The sequence below is a fragment of the Oenanthe melanoleuca genome, chromosome 27 (assembly GCF_029582105.1).
Source record: "Oenanthe melanoleuca isolate GR-GAL-2019-014 chromosome 27, OMel1.0, whole genome shotgun sequence".
In the NCBI taxonomy this organism is placed as follows: Eukaryota; Metazoa; Chordata; class Aves; order Passeriformes; family Muscicapidae; genus Oenanthe; species Oenanthe melanoleuca.
In genome coordinates this window covers 3,135,144-3,151,319 of record NC_079360.1, presented here as the reverse complement: position 1 = coordinate 3,151,319, position 16,176 = coordinate 3,135,144, and the positions used below count along the sequence as shown (strand labels likewise).

General features: G+C 51.5%; 1 protein-coding gene across 1 annotated transcript; it reads right to left on the bottom strand.

The window, feature by feature from the left end:
* Positions 1–70: 70 nt before the first annotated feature.
* Positions 71–15,307, bottom strand: CAVIN1 (caveolae associated protein 1). Its single transcript, XM_056511879.1, has 2 exons — positions 14,400–15,307; positions 71–2,458 (listed from the first exon to the last, which is right to left on the bottom strand). Exons 1-2 carry the CDS (start codon positions 14,817–14,819, stop codon positions 1,793–1,795), a joined length of 1,086 nt encoding a protein of 361 aa, XP_056367854.1. The 5' UTR covers positions 14,820–15,307; the 3' UTR covers positions 71–1,792.
* Positions 15,308–16,176: the final 869 nt, after the last annotated feature.

Below are 16,176 nucleotides of genomic sequence, written 5' to 3'. Positions count from 1 at the left end.
GGCTGTGGGATCAGTCCCTGTGTGGCAGCCCCTCCCCAGCGCCCAGCGCCATGGACAGGCCGCACACTGGTGGTTTACAAAAGAGACTTTATTGCTGCGCTGCTGCCTGGGCACAGCCAGGGACAGGCGAGGGTCACCCGGGCTTCTGCTGCCCTGGCCCTGCTGTCCTGGCCCCGCCGCTCAGAGAAAACCTGCATGAAAACTGCCTGTGGGCCAGCAAGAGACTCGGTGAGGGCAGGTGACCTGCGGGCCCACGCTGGGCTGGGAACCAGCAGCAGCCAAGAGCCGGTGCCCGGTGCCTCCCCACACCGGGAGCCTCGGGGCCACCGGTGTCTCAGGGCTGCCTGCAGCCGGCACACGGAACCGGCCGGTCACGCCTTCTGTGGGGAGGGAAGCTGTGGCAGGACCCCGAGCCCGGGACAGCACTGGACAATTTGAAGGAAAATAATTCTTAAAGGAAAAGCAAGTTTATATATTGGGTTATGTGAACAGCAGCAGCCTCGTGCTGGGGGGAGCAGGATGGGGAATGCAAGGCTGGAGAATGCAGCGGGGGCTGAGTGTGTAAGAGCCAAGCAGGACTGAGCCAGGCAGAGCCACCAAGCCACCGTGTGCTGCCTTCACACTGCCTCACTCAGGACATGGAGTGAAGCTGCAGAAAGCAGGACACGGAGGAAAGCACAGGACGTGGGCATGAGCATGAGCCTGAGCTGTTCCAGGACCCCTGCAGAAAGCAGATGCTCAAAAATGCTCAAGGGCTGGTGCTGGACAGGTGTCAAGGCCTCTGTTTGATGGTCTAGAGCCTCACATGGCAGCAGTGCATCCCATATCCCTCTGGAAACAAGTCCCTAGCTGTGGGGGCTGCTCTGGCACTGCTGCCTGGGTGTCCCTCTCCTCCAGGGCAGCAAGTGTGGACCTCACTGCCTGCTGCCACCACTTCTGTGGGTGCAGAGGGAGCAGATCCAGCACCCCACCTCCATGCTGCTCCTTGCCTCTGGGACTCGCCATGGACCCTGGAACTCTGGCAGCCAGATCTGTGACCTGGGCAGGAAGCCTGCAGCTTGTGCTGTTCCTGCCATGGCCCCAGGGCACAGCGGGGAGGAGCAGTGGGCCCCAGCTGTGTGATACCCTGCAGGCACCCACGGCAGGTCCAGCTGCAGGGTGGCTTCGTGCAAAGGTCACCCAGTCCTTGGGAGGGCAGAGAGGAGCAGCCTCACCTGCCCCATGCCAGCACAGCTTTGCCATGCACTGCCCATCCACAGGACTTGCTCAACTCTTCCCTCCTGTGCACCAGCTGCATCCCAGTTCCTCTGGTCCCCCGAAGGAGCAGCTGGTTTGGGTGCTGGGAGTCTTCTTGCCTGAGAGGTGGCTGTGCAGCCTGGCACACCTGGGTGGTGTGGGCTGGTGGACTACTTGCAGGAAGCTTTCTTGACACCAGGTTTATCTTATGGAGGACTCTTGAACTTGTCTTGGGATCAGCACTCTCCAGCTCGCTCAGGGCCCTGTCACTCAAAGCCTATCTTCAGGTGTGGGGCAAGAAGACTGCAGCAGGAATGGTCTCCAAGGGTGATTTAGTAGTGTAAGAAAAACAGTTCTGTGTTCCTAATGTTTTATGTGCTAAAACTAAAATACAAAATACACCTTGTACAAGCAGGCAGGGGATTGGCGTTGGCTCTGCAGGGTAAGAAGGATGCATGGTGTACACTTCCCTGGGGCTCCAGGGCAGGGAGAGCTCGAAATGTGAGTGATAGTGTGTTCAGCTGTCGTCCACAACCCTCGTGCTCTGCAGTCTGTCCTACTCGCTGTCACTCTTGTCCACCAGTACCGCGTCAGTCTCCTCCGTGATCTCCAGCAGTGTGTGCATGTCGGGGCTCTCCCCACGCATCAGATCTGAATTTTCTCCTTCCTCTCCACCAACCTCCACCAGCTCTGTGGCTTTCACCTCCACCTCACCCTCTCTTATTTTCTTGACATGGAAAGTGAAGGGTGGCACTTTGTAGACAGCTGTCTTGGACCTGGCATAGATGGTGTGGTCAGGGGTGAAAGACTTTCTCAGTTTGTCCCGAGAGCTCTTCATCTTCTCTCTCCTTTCGTTAGTCACAATTTTAGTGCCCAGTTTGTTCATCCTCTTCTCCAGGTTGTGGCGGGTCTTCTCCAAGTTGTGGCGTGTCTTCTCCAGGTTTTCCTTGGTCTTTAGCTTAGTCTTTTCCATCTTCTCCTTTGAGAATGCCTTCTTGAAGTCATCCACCCTTTTCATGCCGCTCCTCTTGATGCGTTCTGCCCGTGACTCTTCGATAATCTCCTCAATCTCCACCTCCTCATCTGAGGAGAGCTGGATGTGGTCCTCCTCCGCATGGTCCTCACCCACAGGGACCTCCTCACCCTCGCCTTCCTTCTCCACCTTTTCACCTTCCTTTAGGGACTTGCTAATGCTCAGTTTAGATGGGAGCTTCACTTCATCCTGCAAGACACAGAGCGGAGCCAGTGAGACACAGACACCAGCAACCCTGGAGCCAGCCCATCCTCCCTCCCACAGTGCTACAGAGACATCAGCCTCCACCCAGATAATCACACCCAGGTACCTCAGGCCTGGGCTCATCCTCCCTTATGGCAGCTGATAAGTTATTGTGAAAAGGATCTGCTTCTTCCTGCTGTCCTGTATCAGGACTCAGGCACCAGCTCTGCTCACCCTAGGCTGGCTTTAAACTCATCTGTGACACCTGAAGTAAGGGAAAGGCAGCCCACCACTGAAACTGGAGCCTTTTCCCTTCTTCCTCTGCCCATGTTATAGTCCTGTGCCCTCCAGTTTCATCTTTATTCCATTGCAGCCCCTCACTCCTGGCCAGGACAGTGGTCTTCAGGTCTCCAGCCTGGCCAGGTCCAGCTGCAGCCCCAGGTGCAGTGCAGGGCTGCAGAGGCACAGCCAGAGCTGAGTCTGGCCACAGCACCAGGGTGCACACGCTGTCCTGGCTGCCCCCAGGCTGCACTCAGACTTTCCCAAGACCTCAGGATCCAGATGTGGGGCTGGGACATCTCTTGGGATGCAGCAGGCTGCCCTGTTTTTCCTATTTCTTCACTGTGGAATAAGTTAGAGAATTTGCCTGAGTCCATATCTGGAGATGGGGGAAACAGTGGTCCCAACTCACACAGCCTGGTCTGCAGGGACACACAGCTCTACTTGGGACAGGGCTGGATTCATTCAGCTTCTCCACAAGCCTGAGCCAGCCAAGTTTCTGATCCCAGTGGCAGAGGACAAGCATGTGCCTGGGAGAGAGGCACAGGCCTGGAGTGGGATTGGTTTTCATCCGAGCAGCACATAGCATGCATCCCTGCTGCAGTGATTCACCTCTCTGTCCCCAGGACAGGCTGGAAATAGCCCATCACTGTACAGGGCGTCACAGCTGCAGGGCTGCAGCTCACGCTCGGAAATTTATTGCCCAAGAAGTTTTAATCTACAGAGATGGGTGGGAGAGGTGGGAGCTGCCAGGACCAGCGCTGTCAGAAATCCAGCAGCAGCCAAAGGGCAGTGTGTGGAACGGGCACACAGCACGTGGAGCTGCTGGGCTGAGGTCTGGAGAAGAGCCTGGGCAGCAGGACAGCCAGGTGCCATTCTGAGCCCTCGGGCAGGCAGCAGCAGAATGGAGCAAGGACAGGATTCCAGTCCTGCATTGGCAGGAACCGGGCCCTGGGAAAACAAGGGGCAGCCCCTGGTGTACCCCAAGTGCTTGAAGTGCATGGCAAACCCTGGAACACTGGCAGTGATCTGTGTGCTCCTGGCTTGGGGAGGTGCCCTGGGACCCAGGAGGGTGACTCTGCTGTGGCACCTCCCATGCTCTGCATGTCACAGCAGCTGCCACTGCTCCACTGCATCCATGTACCAACGAGCTGCACAGGTGCCAAGAGCCAGGACACCAGGGATGGACATTCCATCAGGCATGAGGAGGGGTGTTCCTGGTGCTGGGACAGAACATCCCAGTCCCTGCTCAGCGTTGGAACGGATGGTGCGTGTGCACACCCCCACCCTGAGTGCACACCCTGGCTGACCAAGGTCACTGCCACTCTGTGGCTCTGTCCTGAGCTCCTCGACAGAGGCAGGAGGAGATGCCCTCCCTGCAGACACAGGTGCTGTCCCCAGCCCTGTCTTCCCTTGCACCCCTGGAGAAGTGACACAACTCATTGAATACGTGACTCCAGCACAGCTTCACCTGGGTGAAATCCAGATGCTCTCAGCTGCTTTCTTGGTTTATTCCCAAGCACAGGTACTGTTCCTTGGGCCAGCTGAAGTTCTGGAAGCACAAGGGTATCTGGAGAATCTTTTGTGAACAGTACAAAGCCAGCTCTGTGGAGCACTGGGCTCAGTGAGGATAGCATGGGCTGCAGTGCCTGTGGTGAAAACACAGAGGCAGCTGGGGCAGAGCTTTCATTCTGGGATTTCTTTACAGCAGAGGACTGTGCTGGATGAAGTTCTTCACCCTCCAGATCACAGGTCAGGTCTCATACACTTTGAGGAGATTAAGGGGTGAAGCAGCCAACATGTGTTTTCTTCATTTGATGAGCCACTTCAGCAGAAAACAATACACACGTTCTCCAGAGGGCCAGGTCAGTCCGGGGCAAACCCACATCACAGGGAAGGCAGGGATCCTATTCTCCACAACAACACCTGCCAGAGCAATCCCAGAAACTTCCAGGGACCCTGCCCAGCCCCTGGAACATCAGGAACTCCAGCCACTTCCTTCCCTCTGAGGCAACACAATGAGCCAGAACAAAGGCATCCCCCTCTCCCCTGGCAGGGTTGTCCCTGGAAATGGGCCATATCCTGCAAACCCTGATCCTATCAGCCCCTTGTGAGCTCCAGAATATGTGTTTGCAGAAAGAAATACCATCTCAAAAACTCCACATAAATGGAGTTTATGTCTGTCACATAAATAACAACGTTTCCTCATGCAACATCAGTATATATAGCTCTTGACTGAATCTTCTGATGTGATGGGATGGGCTGCAATGCTTCCATCCAGCCTCAGCAGCATCCTGCAGCTCTTTCCTCACAGGCACAAAGTCATGGCCAGCAGCAGCTTTGGATACATGAGACAGTGGGAGCAAACCCTGTTGGGGTGCTTGCACCTTTCCCTAATCCTGCACTTCACCCAGAGCTGCCCAGCTCTGTGATCCCACAGGCTGCACTCAGGCACTTCTCCCATTCCTGCTGGCCGTGCTCCATCCCCACAGCCCAACCCCAGCCCTGCAGAGCTCACAGCTCTGCTCTTGCCTCTGTCGGGAGGCACCTCATGGATCAGACCCAGAGGCACAGAGGGAGCACAGTCCTTCCCATGTGTGAGGATCCCAGCCTTCCCCTTGGGATTGTTTCCAAGAGCTTTTCTCCAGCTGTGCTTGGGAAACCCCTCAAGTCCTGCTCCTGGCCTCTCTCTCTCCTAGGCATGGTATAATTCCTGCATTTTCCACCCCAGCCCACCTCTTCACTGATTGCTGATGTGGCCAGTAGATAACCAGCTGGGGAACAGCTGGATTCTCAGCAGTGTGCTAAGGGACAGTCCCCAGAGTCCCAGCTCACCTGCATTCAGGGAGCATTCCTGTGAGTTCAGGCACAGCTGGTGCAAGAACATCCACAGCTCTGGCACATCTTAATGGGGATGAGCACATCCTGCTGAGAATCCCTTGGATGTAGTTCCCCCCTGCACCCAGGCACTCCCCAAAAGCCACCAAGAGTCCCTGCCTGAAAGGTTTCTCCAGTGGGGAAGGAGAGTTGCCTGGTGTGGGCAAGACATGCCTGCAGACACAGGCATGGAGGATAATGGGACATGACTGGAACTATCAAGAACCATCCCAGGCCCACGGGTGGCTGCTGCACAAATCCCTGCTCTGAGCAAGCCACTATGCTCTCTGTGCTTCATTTCACTCATGACTCATCCAGTTGAGCCACATTTTTAACATCAGGCAGTCTATTTTTACTCGGAAAACACTGATCCTGAAGTGGGTGGGTCCAAAATCCTGGGTCTTGGCATCCCTGCCTGTTGGGGTGTTCAAAACCTGGCTCCCAATCAGCAGAGGCAAACCAGTTCTGTCCTCTCTGCTTGGATCCAACTGGCACAAGGACAGTGAGTAAACAGCATTTTTCAGAAGATTTTGGTATCAGCAGCAGCAAACTGTCCCTGCTCTGTGTACAGTGCAGAGCTGCACCCAGCAGCAGGACAGGGACAGGGAGCCTGCATTGTCCCTGCAGCACAGATCTCTTGGGATGAGCTGTGCTTTGGGAAGCTCCCTGGCACTGGGCCGGGTCATCTGTGGACTTTGTGGGCACCCAGAGGGGCCCCAGTGCCCACAGCCAGCCCCCAAGGCAGCTGGCTGCCAGCTGCTCTGTGTCCTCCTACTTCAAACAATTCCGAGCTGTTGGATCCACAGCAGCCTCTCCCCAGCTCCCCTGAGTGGGCTTTTATCTGACATTGTTTTCGAGTTCCCTGGCAGTGAGTCACCCGCAGCCCACGGCCATGGACACCCGCCTGGTTGCTACAACACACGTAAACACTTCCCCTGGAGTATAAAAGGCCAAGGAGGCACAGAGCTGAGCTGCATTCCCAGTCAGTGTGTAAGAAACAGAGTCCCAGCACTCCCAGCCGCTCTGGTCTCTCTTGGAAGGTTTAATGGAAGGTTCTCACATGCACATGCAAATCACATCTGCAATTCATTTCACTCCGTTATTTTTACACAACTGCAACAGCACAAACAGTGAGTTTGGTTGACATTTGCAGCCATAACGTGCAGAAAATGACCAGCTCACATTCCTGGGCTCCACTATGACCAAATCAGGCTGATGCCAATGCTGGGTGGGCTGGAGACTGCAGCCCCCCCTGCACGCCAGCCCTCTCTCTGCCCACCCCGGGCAGCACAGCCCGGCCCTGGCCTTGGGGAGGCCGGGGGAGGATCAGGAGCTTGGGCAGCAAACAGCCTCCAGGTCAGGTCAAACCGTGCCAGAGGAGAACAAATTCTGCTCTCCTGTTGCCATGATAACTGCTCTGCTCTGCCAGGCCTCAGAGAACACTGTTCTGCGCTGACCTTCCAGCAGTGTCATGGGAAGGAGGATTCAGCTATTCCTGAGTAACAGCAGCACGCCTGAGAAGCACCCTGAGCCTAGCAGGGCTCAGGAGTGTCCACATACCCTGCACAGAGGGGGCTGTGCTTTCCTCTCCAGTGCCTTGGTGGAACAGACCTTTTCTGTGGAGACTGGAATTGCTAGATTGCTAGTTTTTTTTTCCCCTAGATAACAAAAAAAAAAAAAAAAAAAAAAAAAAAGGTTTTCTTACATTTGACACTCTCCTTGAAGAAGTTTTCCCTGGCAGCTTTGTCCAGAGAGCACAATTCCTGGACTTGGTTCACCCTCACCTGGCTCTTGGCCCAGGTGGCCATTCCCACTGGACAGTGCTGCACACACTGCTGGGTGACCCCCAAAGGGCAGCTGGAGCTTGGGGCGTTTTGTCCAGTAGCTGCACAATGACAGGAAGGCAACAGGCCACAGTGGCCTCTGTGGCCTAAATGTTGTATGAGCAGCAGTTAAAGTCACCATTGCAGTGTGTGCAGGGCCTGACTCTGAGAAAGCAGCACCAGGGGCTGTGGTCAGGCATAAATGCTGCAGGGGCTGCTTGAGGCATTGGAAGTTTATATCACAGTTTGTACTCTCTGCCTGTTTTACCTGTTTAAAACAACAACAACTTCAAACCTTTCACAATCACAAACGAATGCTCACAAGAAGCCTGAGGAGGTGGGTGTTTCAGGGCTGTGTTTCAGAGGGAGAAATGAACAGGTGGGATTTAACCAGTCACAGCAGAGCCAGCGGAGCCAACTGCCCCTGGCCACCTTCATGCAAGCCACACAGCAGCTCCTCCCTCCCAGATGGCCTGAGGGAAAATCCCAGCTCCTCACACCCACGCTCATGCAGCAAGCACGTTAGTCAGCAGCAGGATCAGCCCTGCAGCTCTGAGAGCCTGAGGCAGCCCCAAGCAGGCGAGAAGCAAAGGCTCGAATCAGCAGCTCCCAGAGCTTCAGAAGAGGTTCAGAGTGATCTTCGGGGGATGCTGCTGACGAGGCCCTAAACTGCTGCCTCCTGCCGTGTCTTCTGCTGCCCTGGGCCTGTCTCCACGGGCTGGGCTCACAGGGCAGTCCCTGGCGAAGACTCAAGGCACACCCGCGGCATCTTCTGGGGCTAAGATGAGGAAAACTGTGTTTCAATGGCCGGGGAAAGGAAGCACAGTGGAAACACTTACCTGTTCCTGCCGGGAATCTGGTTAGGAACACGCCAACAGTGATCCGGGTTAGCATGAGAACAGGCAGAGAGAAAAGGCACAGGGGTTTGTTTAGTAAAGGGAGAAGCCAGGAAGCAGAATTTGACAGAAAAGAGAGTCAGCAAAGATCTGTGAGATGGAAGAGTGTCTGTCTCTGATTCAGAACATCCCAGGAGACACAGATCTGTTCTGTGGGTTCAGGCACATTCTCACTGACACTGCTCAGACAGGGCCAGACTCTGCTCACAGTCACAGGGATTCAGTGTCACCTGTTGGGGACATGTCTTCCTTTTGCTGTGGTGTAGCTGAACTCAGAGTTTGCTTGTAAGTGTAAGATCATGAAAGAAAGGGTGGTGATTTTAAACCCTGTGTTTATTGATTCAAGTGCAGAGGCTGCAGAGATTGAAACAGGCGGGTGCAACTCCAGAACTCTATTCTGGTTTTGTCACGTACTGACCTTACCCTAAACCAGCGCCAGATAATTCCCAGCAGCTCCCAGATCTCTGCACCCAGTGACACAGCAAAGTCAGGCATGGCCTTGACTCTAGGTTCCAAGGGTTGTCTTCAATAGTGCCAAGAGGTTAATGAAGAGAAGCCTCAAACCTAAGAGATGAGACTTTTGAGTCCTGCAGTAAGAAGTCACCAAGGAATACTGCTGAGAGAAAAAGATCTAAAATATGAGGGGAGAAAGCAAATCAGGTTGGGATTAGATGAATGTTAGAGGGATAAATAGTTCAATCACAAGTAGCATCTCCCTGTCTAGCAGAGTCCTCCCAGCCCCTGTAATTCTGGGTGTTGTGCAATCTGCCTGGCAATACTTTCGATCAGGCACATCCAGTTCCCCTGTGTCCTGGAAGCTGTGCCTGAAAAGTTGGATCTGCTTCATGAGCTGTGAGAAACAACAGCTTGGTACAGGCACCAGAGCTGGTGCAAAGGAAGGGAGGGAGGGTGGGGGGAGAAGGAGGCTGTGCTTGGAAAAATGCTTTTGCCTTTAATGAGTCAGATGAGAGGCAGGGCTGTAGGAAGCAGAGAAGTAAATAGATTGAGAGTGAAAAGGAACTTTTTTCCCCCTCTGACAGCATTAAAAATTTTTTATGCCATTTTGATGTCTGTTTGTACCACTTTGCTCTCAGATCTACTCCTCCTGGATAAATCTGTCTGAGCTGATTGATGACTCCGGAGCTGCTCCTGAGCAGCAAAGCAGCAAAGATGGGCTTTGTATTACAGATGACTTGCAGACACTGACATTTGCATCCTCACATAAATTTGGAGACTAAACATCCTGAGGCTTTTTGTTCTAAATATTTGATTTTCCTTTACTGATACTGCACATTTTGTTTCTGCTCTTTGTCTATCTCACAGCTGGGCAGTGGACACACAATTCTTCAGGTGCCCTCTAAGTTGTAGGAGATCTTGCAGAATCAAGAGAACAATCCCAAATGGGATAACAGAGGGCTAAGCCTGTTGCTGGATATGAGTCATTGCTGTGCCTTCTGGGCTGTGCACATGAGAGGCCAGAGGGAGGAATATGTGATCAGGAGGGATATTACCTTGGGTTTGTTTTCATGAGCCACTACTCATCCAGCCTAACCCCATCCCAATGGCTGGGCAGCCTCTGGGCCCTTGGTCTGAGTCAATTTATGGCTGTACAGCTCAGTTTGGAACTAAAATGCTGAAAGGATTTTAGCAAAGCAAACATTTCTGGCACCAACTGCTTATAAATAATAGCTGAGCAATGAAATATTAATGCAGTTGATACTAAACTGCAAGAGAGAAATCCATGCTCCAGAGTTGTCTACTAGTAGACTGGTAATCTGCACTAAAAACATCCTTAAGAGTCAGAGTTATTAACATCCTGACTTTTTTTTAAGGCTCATTCTCCTGTGAATTATTATCTTGAGACTCTTATAGTTCTGTAACATGAAAAGAATATGCAAGATTTTTGTACATTGGGATGTTCATGTGGTCCCCCTGCAATGGAGGCAGCACTGACAGAAGCTTCTTTAGACTCGATTTGCAGTGAAAGTGAAACCTGCTTTTTACTTGAAAGTATTATCAGAAAATAAACACAGTGGCTGCTGCAATGCAAATCCCTGCTGTGACCCACCAGGAAGAGAGTTGGATGTTCCAGCACATGGAACCAGCTGATCTTGCAGGAAAAGCACCCCATGGGTACCTGGTGCCTGTGTTTATCCCAGTGCTGTCACCCAAATTGCTTTAGAAATTCCTATTTACTTTTTGATGCTGGTAGCAGGGCAAGCTTCACTGAACTGCAGGCACATCACCCACCTAGGCTGTCCTTCAGGCCTGCAGATCTTGCTGGCTCTTGTCAATGCTCCACTGCCATTAAACTCATCATGAATGAGTTTCTGAATGATTAATTTGAAACAAAATCATAGCTCAGAGCAGCTGCCATTCTGTTTGGTTGGTGGAGAAAGGCTGTAGCCGGGGGCAGTGGGTTTGTGTGCCCTGGGCTCCTTGCCCTCTGCTTCTCCTCAGCCCCCTGAGCTCATGTCCTTTCCCACACTCTCTTTTGAGGAGCACAGACCCAAAACCAAGGCAGTTCAGGTCCAGCCTCTGAATCTGTCACATTAATGTGTGGGTTTGAAATCCACCCCTCCCTCTCTGGATGCACAGCCTCGCTGCTCCCGTCCGTATAAGGCCCACGCGAGCACAAAGCCAGGCTGGGCTATTTATATTTCCTTGCCCAGCCCTACCCACCCAACACTGCATGGCTGGGATCCAGGTCCCACCCTGCTCTCCCAACAGCACAGCTCTTCCCACGAAAACTCACATCTCACACAGCTCAGAGCAGCACCAAAGAGCAGATGAGCCCCACTGGAGCCTCTGAACAGGACAGCATGGGGAGCCTGCACTCACACCCCTCAGACAAAGGCTGCTCTTCCCAACAAAAACACTGCACATCCCGAGCCAGAGCTCCCAGAGCTCAGCGCCCACACGAGCCTCAAAATAAAGGACTGGCACACTTCAGAAATTCAATATTCCATGTGCGTGCCGAGGGCTGCCAGAGTTTGTCCGGTTGTAACAAAATCAGCCCTTGGCATTTGCAGGAAAAAGTTTAATTGTCAAAAAATGTTTGGAGGAAAATGCCAAGCTTACATAAACTGCCACGTGCCACTTTCCAGCTGAACATGGCACAAAGTCTGTTTTCAGAGCAGTAGCTGCTTGCACAGGACATCCATTATTTAACCATGAACTGCAGTAACCAGCCCCACGTTCAGGATCCTAAAACCAGGAGATTTGGGATGAAGTCACTTTAGTTTGTTTTTATTAGTAACCACTCTCACGGAATTTTTTGGTGTCCTGATTTCTCTGAAAGACAGAAGCCCAGGACAGAGGCACAAAGGAAACTCTGAGCTCTGTTCTCTGGAGCTGCTGAGCAGTGCAGGCACTCACTGACATCAGACTTTTTAGGAAGGTAATGTGTGTACACAGTGGCCTGTCAAAGCTGTCACCTCTGCTTTGGCTCAGCAAGTTTTCAAAAGAGAAAGATGGGGCAATTTGGAGGGGTATGGTTGTTTTCAAGTTTTATTCTAAATAATTGATCTAATTTCCTGCATTAAGTCTATACAAAAACTATTAGCTAGGAGAAATCAGACCAGCTCCTGGCAAAATCAGCTCAAAGAGGGTGAGCAAGTGAGAAATCACAAGCGTGGACGGGACTGAGAGTGATGTATACGTTGTAAATGTTCAGCTCAAGACCTCCCCTCAGCCAGGATATAGGAGTTATATCCAGCCCTGCACTTTCTCCCCCAGATTTTGAAACTACCCCAGCAGATCAGAATCATGCCACAGGTCAGGCTTTCCCTGATAAAAATTTGGTTTTCATGTCCTCCTAATCTACAGCAAGCAGAACACAATTCTCACAGGCAACCTGATTTCCCTCCAAGGTGCAAAAAGTCTTATTTGCTCTCCTGAAATAATCCCTCCACAATGGCTGAAGCCTCAGGACTCAATACTGAGTGAATAACATCAACAACCAGCAAAGAATTAATTTATCTTTACATTTCTTCCAACTGAAGAACTGTGCAATACTGAATCTTATAGAGCATGACTCTTGCTCTGCTCAGATCTCTCACCCGAAAACAGCCACTGCTGGGATTATGGAACATTTTATGTCTCTTAGGATGATTTTATCTCTTGTTTTCCAGGAAAAAAAGACTAATAAATCTTTGGACATTTTGCCACAGCAACTGAAAACACACAGGAGTCACCCCCAGCTTGGGAAAGTAGCTTTCCCTGAGTCAGAGAAGAGCGATAATGTGCTCAGCACCGCAGAATTAATTACACGACCAGTAACTACCCAACAAACACTTTGGTAGGTGGGGGGTCTGAGAAGAGAGACTCTGAATTAGATGAGAGTTATTTTGTAATTATTTGCAGACACAGTCAGGAAAGCAGAGTGAATTCCTCAGTTAGCCCTCAGGGTGGACCCCAGAGCTGGATGTTCTCCCTCTGGGGCTGGGTCTGCTCCGCTCCCATGGAAGTGTCAGCATGTCCACGAGGACACAAACAGCTCTATTTCACATCGTGCAAACCTGCAGAATTCCTCACCTGTGCTCTGTGACAGGCAAATCACACTAAATTCCATGCTGGGAAATTATCCCAAATCCCCAATAATTTCTTCCTCTAATACCTCCATGATTCCTCAAGTCCCTGGCACAGTCCCTGGCCAAACAACTCTCTCTGAGGCTGCCCTGCCCTCACCACAGCAGCAAGGACAGGCCCCAAACCTTTAGAAGCAGGATTGCTTTTTCATGTTAAAAAAGAAACTCTGCTCAATATCAATAAGGCACAGCAAACCAACACAAACTGCTCATGAAACACTAACCTGCAGATGTTTGGGATGCTTCCCAAGGACCTTGAACCTTGCCAACTTCCTACCTATTTCCGTAACTGACATGGAATGTTGTGTTTAAACAATTCCTTTCACTCCTCTCATTTTGCAGTGGTTGTTGCTTGTATTTTATTTTTCCATGGAGAGATAGATACAAAAAGCACATAATAAATCCATACAGATATATCTGTCTATAACTGGTTGTATTTCCTGTGTTTCCTGAACAGGCTCAAGTATTTCAGCCTTTCAGCCACAATAAAACAACAAATGCTCAAGTTCTGAACCAAGAGACCCACAGACCCTCTGTGTGTCTGACCCCTGAGCCTGTCATGAGCCCCTCGCCCTCAAACCTCACAGTAAGGACCATTCTTCATTTTATTCTGCTTTTCTTCTCTCTCTTCCCATGATCAGCACTCGAAGCTTCTCCATTTGTTCCTAGTGCTGGCTATTATTAACCCAGAGGCTTTCAACTGTAGCATTAACTGTTTCGCTCACTTTTCTCCCATGGCCCAATAGAAGAGTTTGCTCTGGTGTGGAAAACTAACTCCAGGCAGGAAACCTGACAGATTCACGTTCCTCTCTCTCTCCTTGTTTAATGTTAAGAAAACTCCAACACTTAGTGCCGGGGGTGAACATCAAGCAAACCAAAGCTGTTATTGAGAACAAACAACAAGGCTTGCAGGATGCAGAAGAAAAAAAGATGGGAATTGTACAAGCCCTCAGCAAAGGCCACCCCGAGCACTGGGCTGGATTTTCTCTGACAGCTCTATCTGCCCTGGCTGGACAGATTAACCCTGAGGCTGGGGTTACTATCACTTGTTACCAGATGCATGTCACAAATCTGAAATATTATCAGTCTCCACGTAGCCATACACATGGTGTCTCTTGGTAGAAGAGACGTTGGCAGATGGATTTACAACAGCCCCTTCCAGATCCCACAGCACTCCTGGTCTTTGTTGAGCCAAGCAGTAAAATCGGCTTATTTTCATACTTTTGGCCCATTGCAGTGAGTTCTTAGGGCCTTGTTCCCTATCTGCATTAAAATTCCTGTTAAACGGGACAACTCTGTCAAACTTTGCCTTAGGACACACAGAAAATGTTAAACCACGAATAAGAGTGACGCCTCGGTTTGGACTGCCAAACAATCTGGGGAGTTTGGGAGAGGGCTGGGCCGAACATGCAGCGTGACAGGACCCTCAGCAAAGAAAACACCCACTAACAGGATGTAAACACAAAGTGAAACTGTTTCTTACCTGATAGATCATGACTTTAAAGTTCCTGCGTTTCAGGAGCTCCGCTTCGTTGGCCTCCAGCTTCTTGATCTGCCCCGCTTGCTTCTCCAGGTTCTGCCGCACCGTTTTCACGTTGACGCTCACCTTGCGCACCTTCTCCAGCATTTTGTTGACAGTGTTGCTGGTGGTGGTGTGTGCCTTGGTCAGCTTGGTCAGCTCTCCCTGGATGCTGGTCACTGCGCTATCCATCTCTTGCTGTCTCTCCTCCAGCTGTGTTTGGGTCAGCTGGATCTGATCCACAGCTCCGATGATCTTGTCCAGAAGGGTCAGCACCATCACGCCGTTGATCTGGTCCGCTTTGATGGGCTCCTCGGGCACTTGCTCCTCCGAGGTCTCAGAAACAGTGGGTGGCTCGATGATTTGCAAGGTGGTGTCCTCCATGGTCGCTCGGGAGTCCTGGCTCACGGAGCCCGGAGGAGCTGTCACTGCAGGGAGAGAGCAGGGAAAACTGAGCCTCGGCTAAACTCCGCACTGGGAGACACGCCAGGAATGGGGAGCGCAGTGAGTGAGTGTCTGTGCTGAAATTCAAATGGCACAGCTCCGCACAGCCGTCCAGTGGAACTGCCCTGCAAAATTTTCCAGGCTTGCAGGTCATTGGCTGACTCCACCTCAGCTATAGAAAAGGAGCCGCTGCCAAATGCCTGCTGACCCACCCTTTTGAAATGATTAAAATAGTTGGAGGGGAGACGATGGCTCTGCATGCAAACACAAGCACAGCTCAGCCAGGAATGCAAAGCTCTGGAACTGCAGCCGCCCCTTCTTTACCCTCAGTTTTAAAGAGACTGAAGTAACAGGAGGAAAAAACAAAATCCTTTAATAAGCGGCTCGGGAAGCTGCTGGGAAGAGAGTGGGAAGCAAGCAGCCCCATCTGGGCACAGCTGTGTGCACTGAAGGATGGTTTAAACAACTGCACATGCTGAAGTTCAGCTGGAAGTTCAGACCTTTTGCCAATATTTAGGTTTGGGTGTTTTTTCCAGGACTACAAGAGCCCGATTTTTAGTAATTTAAAGAAATGCTTCAATTTGAATTCAGTAGTTACAGCATGAAAATGTCTGTATCTTAGGAATGCCCCCTCCCATGTATGTGAATGTACAAGATGCACACATAGTACATGCAGGGTGCAACACGTCTCCGATTTAACACACAGAAGGGCAATCACTCCTGAAGTGAGGCAGCTGGGCACTCCCCCTAAAGGAGCTCTCCCATCTCTGCAGTCCTCGAGCCTTCTACACATTCAGTCACCAGATTTTCAATGCAGGACACGCTGCAGTGTAATTACACTGCTTGTAAACAAAGCCCAAATCCAGTGGGTCACTTGTGGATTTAGTGGTAAAAACCCTAAATTATTCAAAACAGGGAGACACGTGGGAGGCATCACCACAGACTTTGCAACAACCCAGCTGGAACATGCCAAGAATGTGAAGAAGGAAAATTCAGATCTTGGGAGTGACCGTGAGCCAGACCTGGGCCAGACCCTTCACTGTTTCTGGGGATGGCTCAGCCAGAGGGAACCAAGTGCCCATGGACAGAGCTGCCACTTGGGAAGGCTGTGGGCACACTGGGAAGGTGGCAGCTTCCCTCATTCTATAGCTTTGAGAACTGTTATTCATCCTCAGCACCTCCTGCCAGGCCAAGCCTGCTCTCGGCCTTTGCCACCGGCTGGCAAATACCAGGAATGCCCTGGGCTCCTCCCAGCTCAGCTGGGAGAAACGATCCATCCCAGCTACATGCTGGGGAA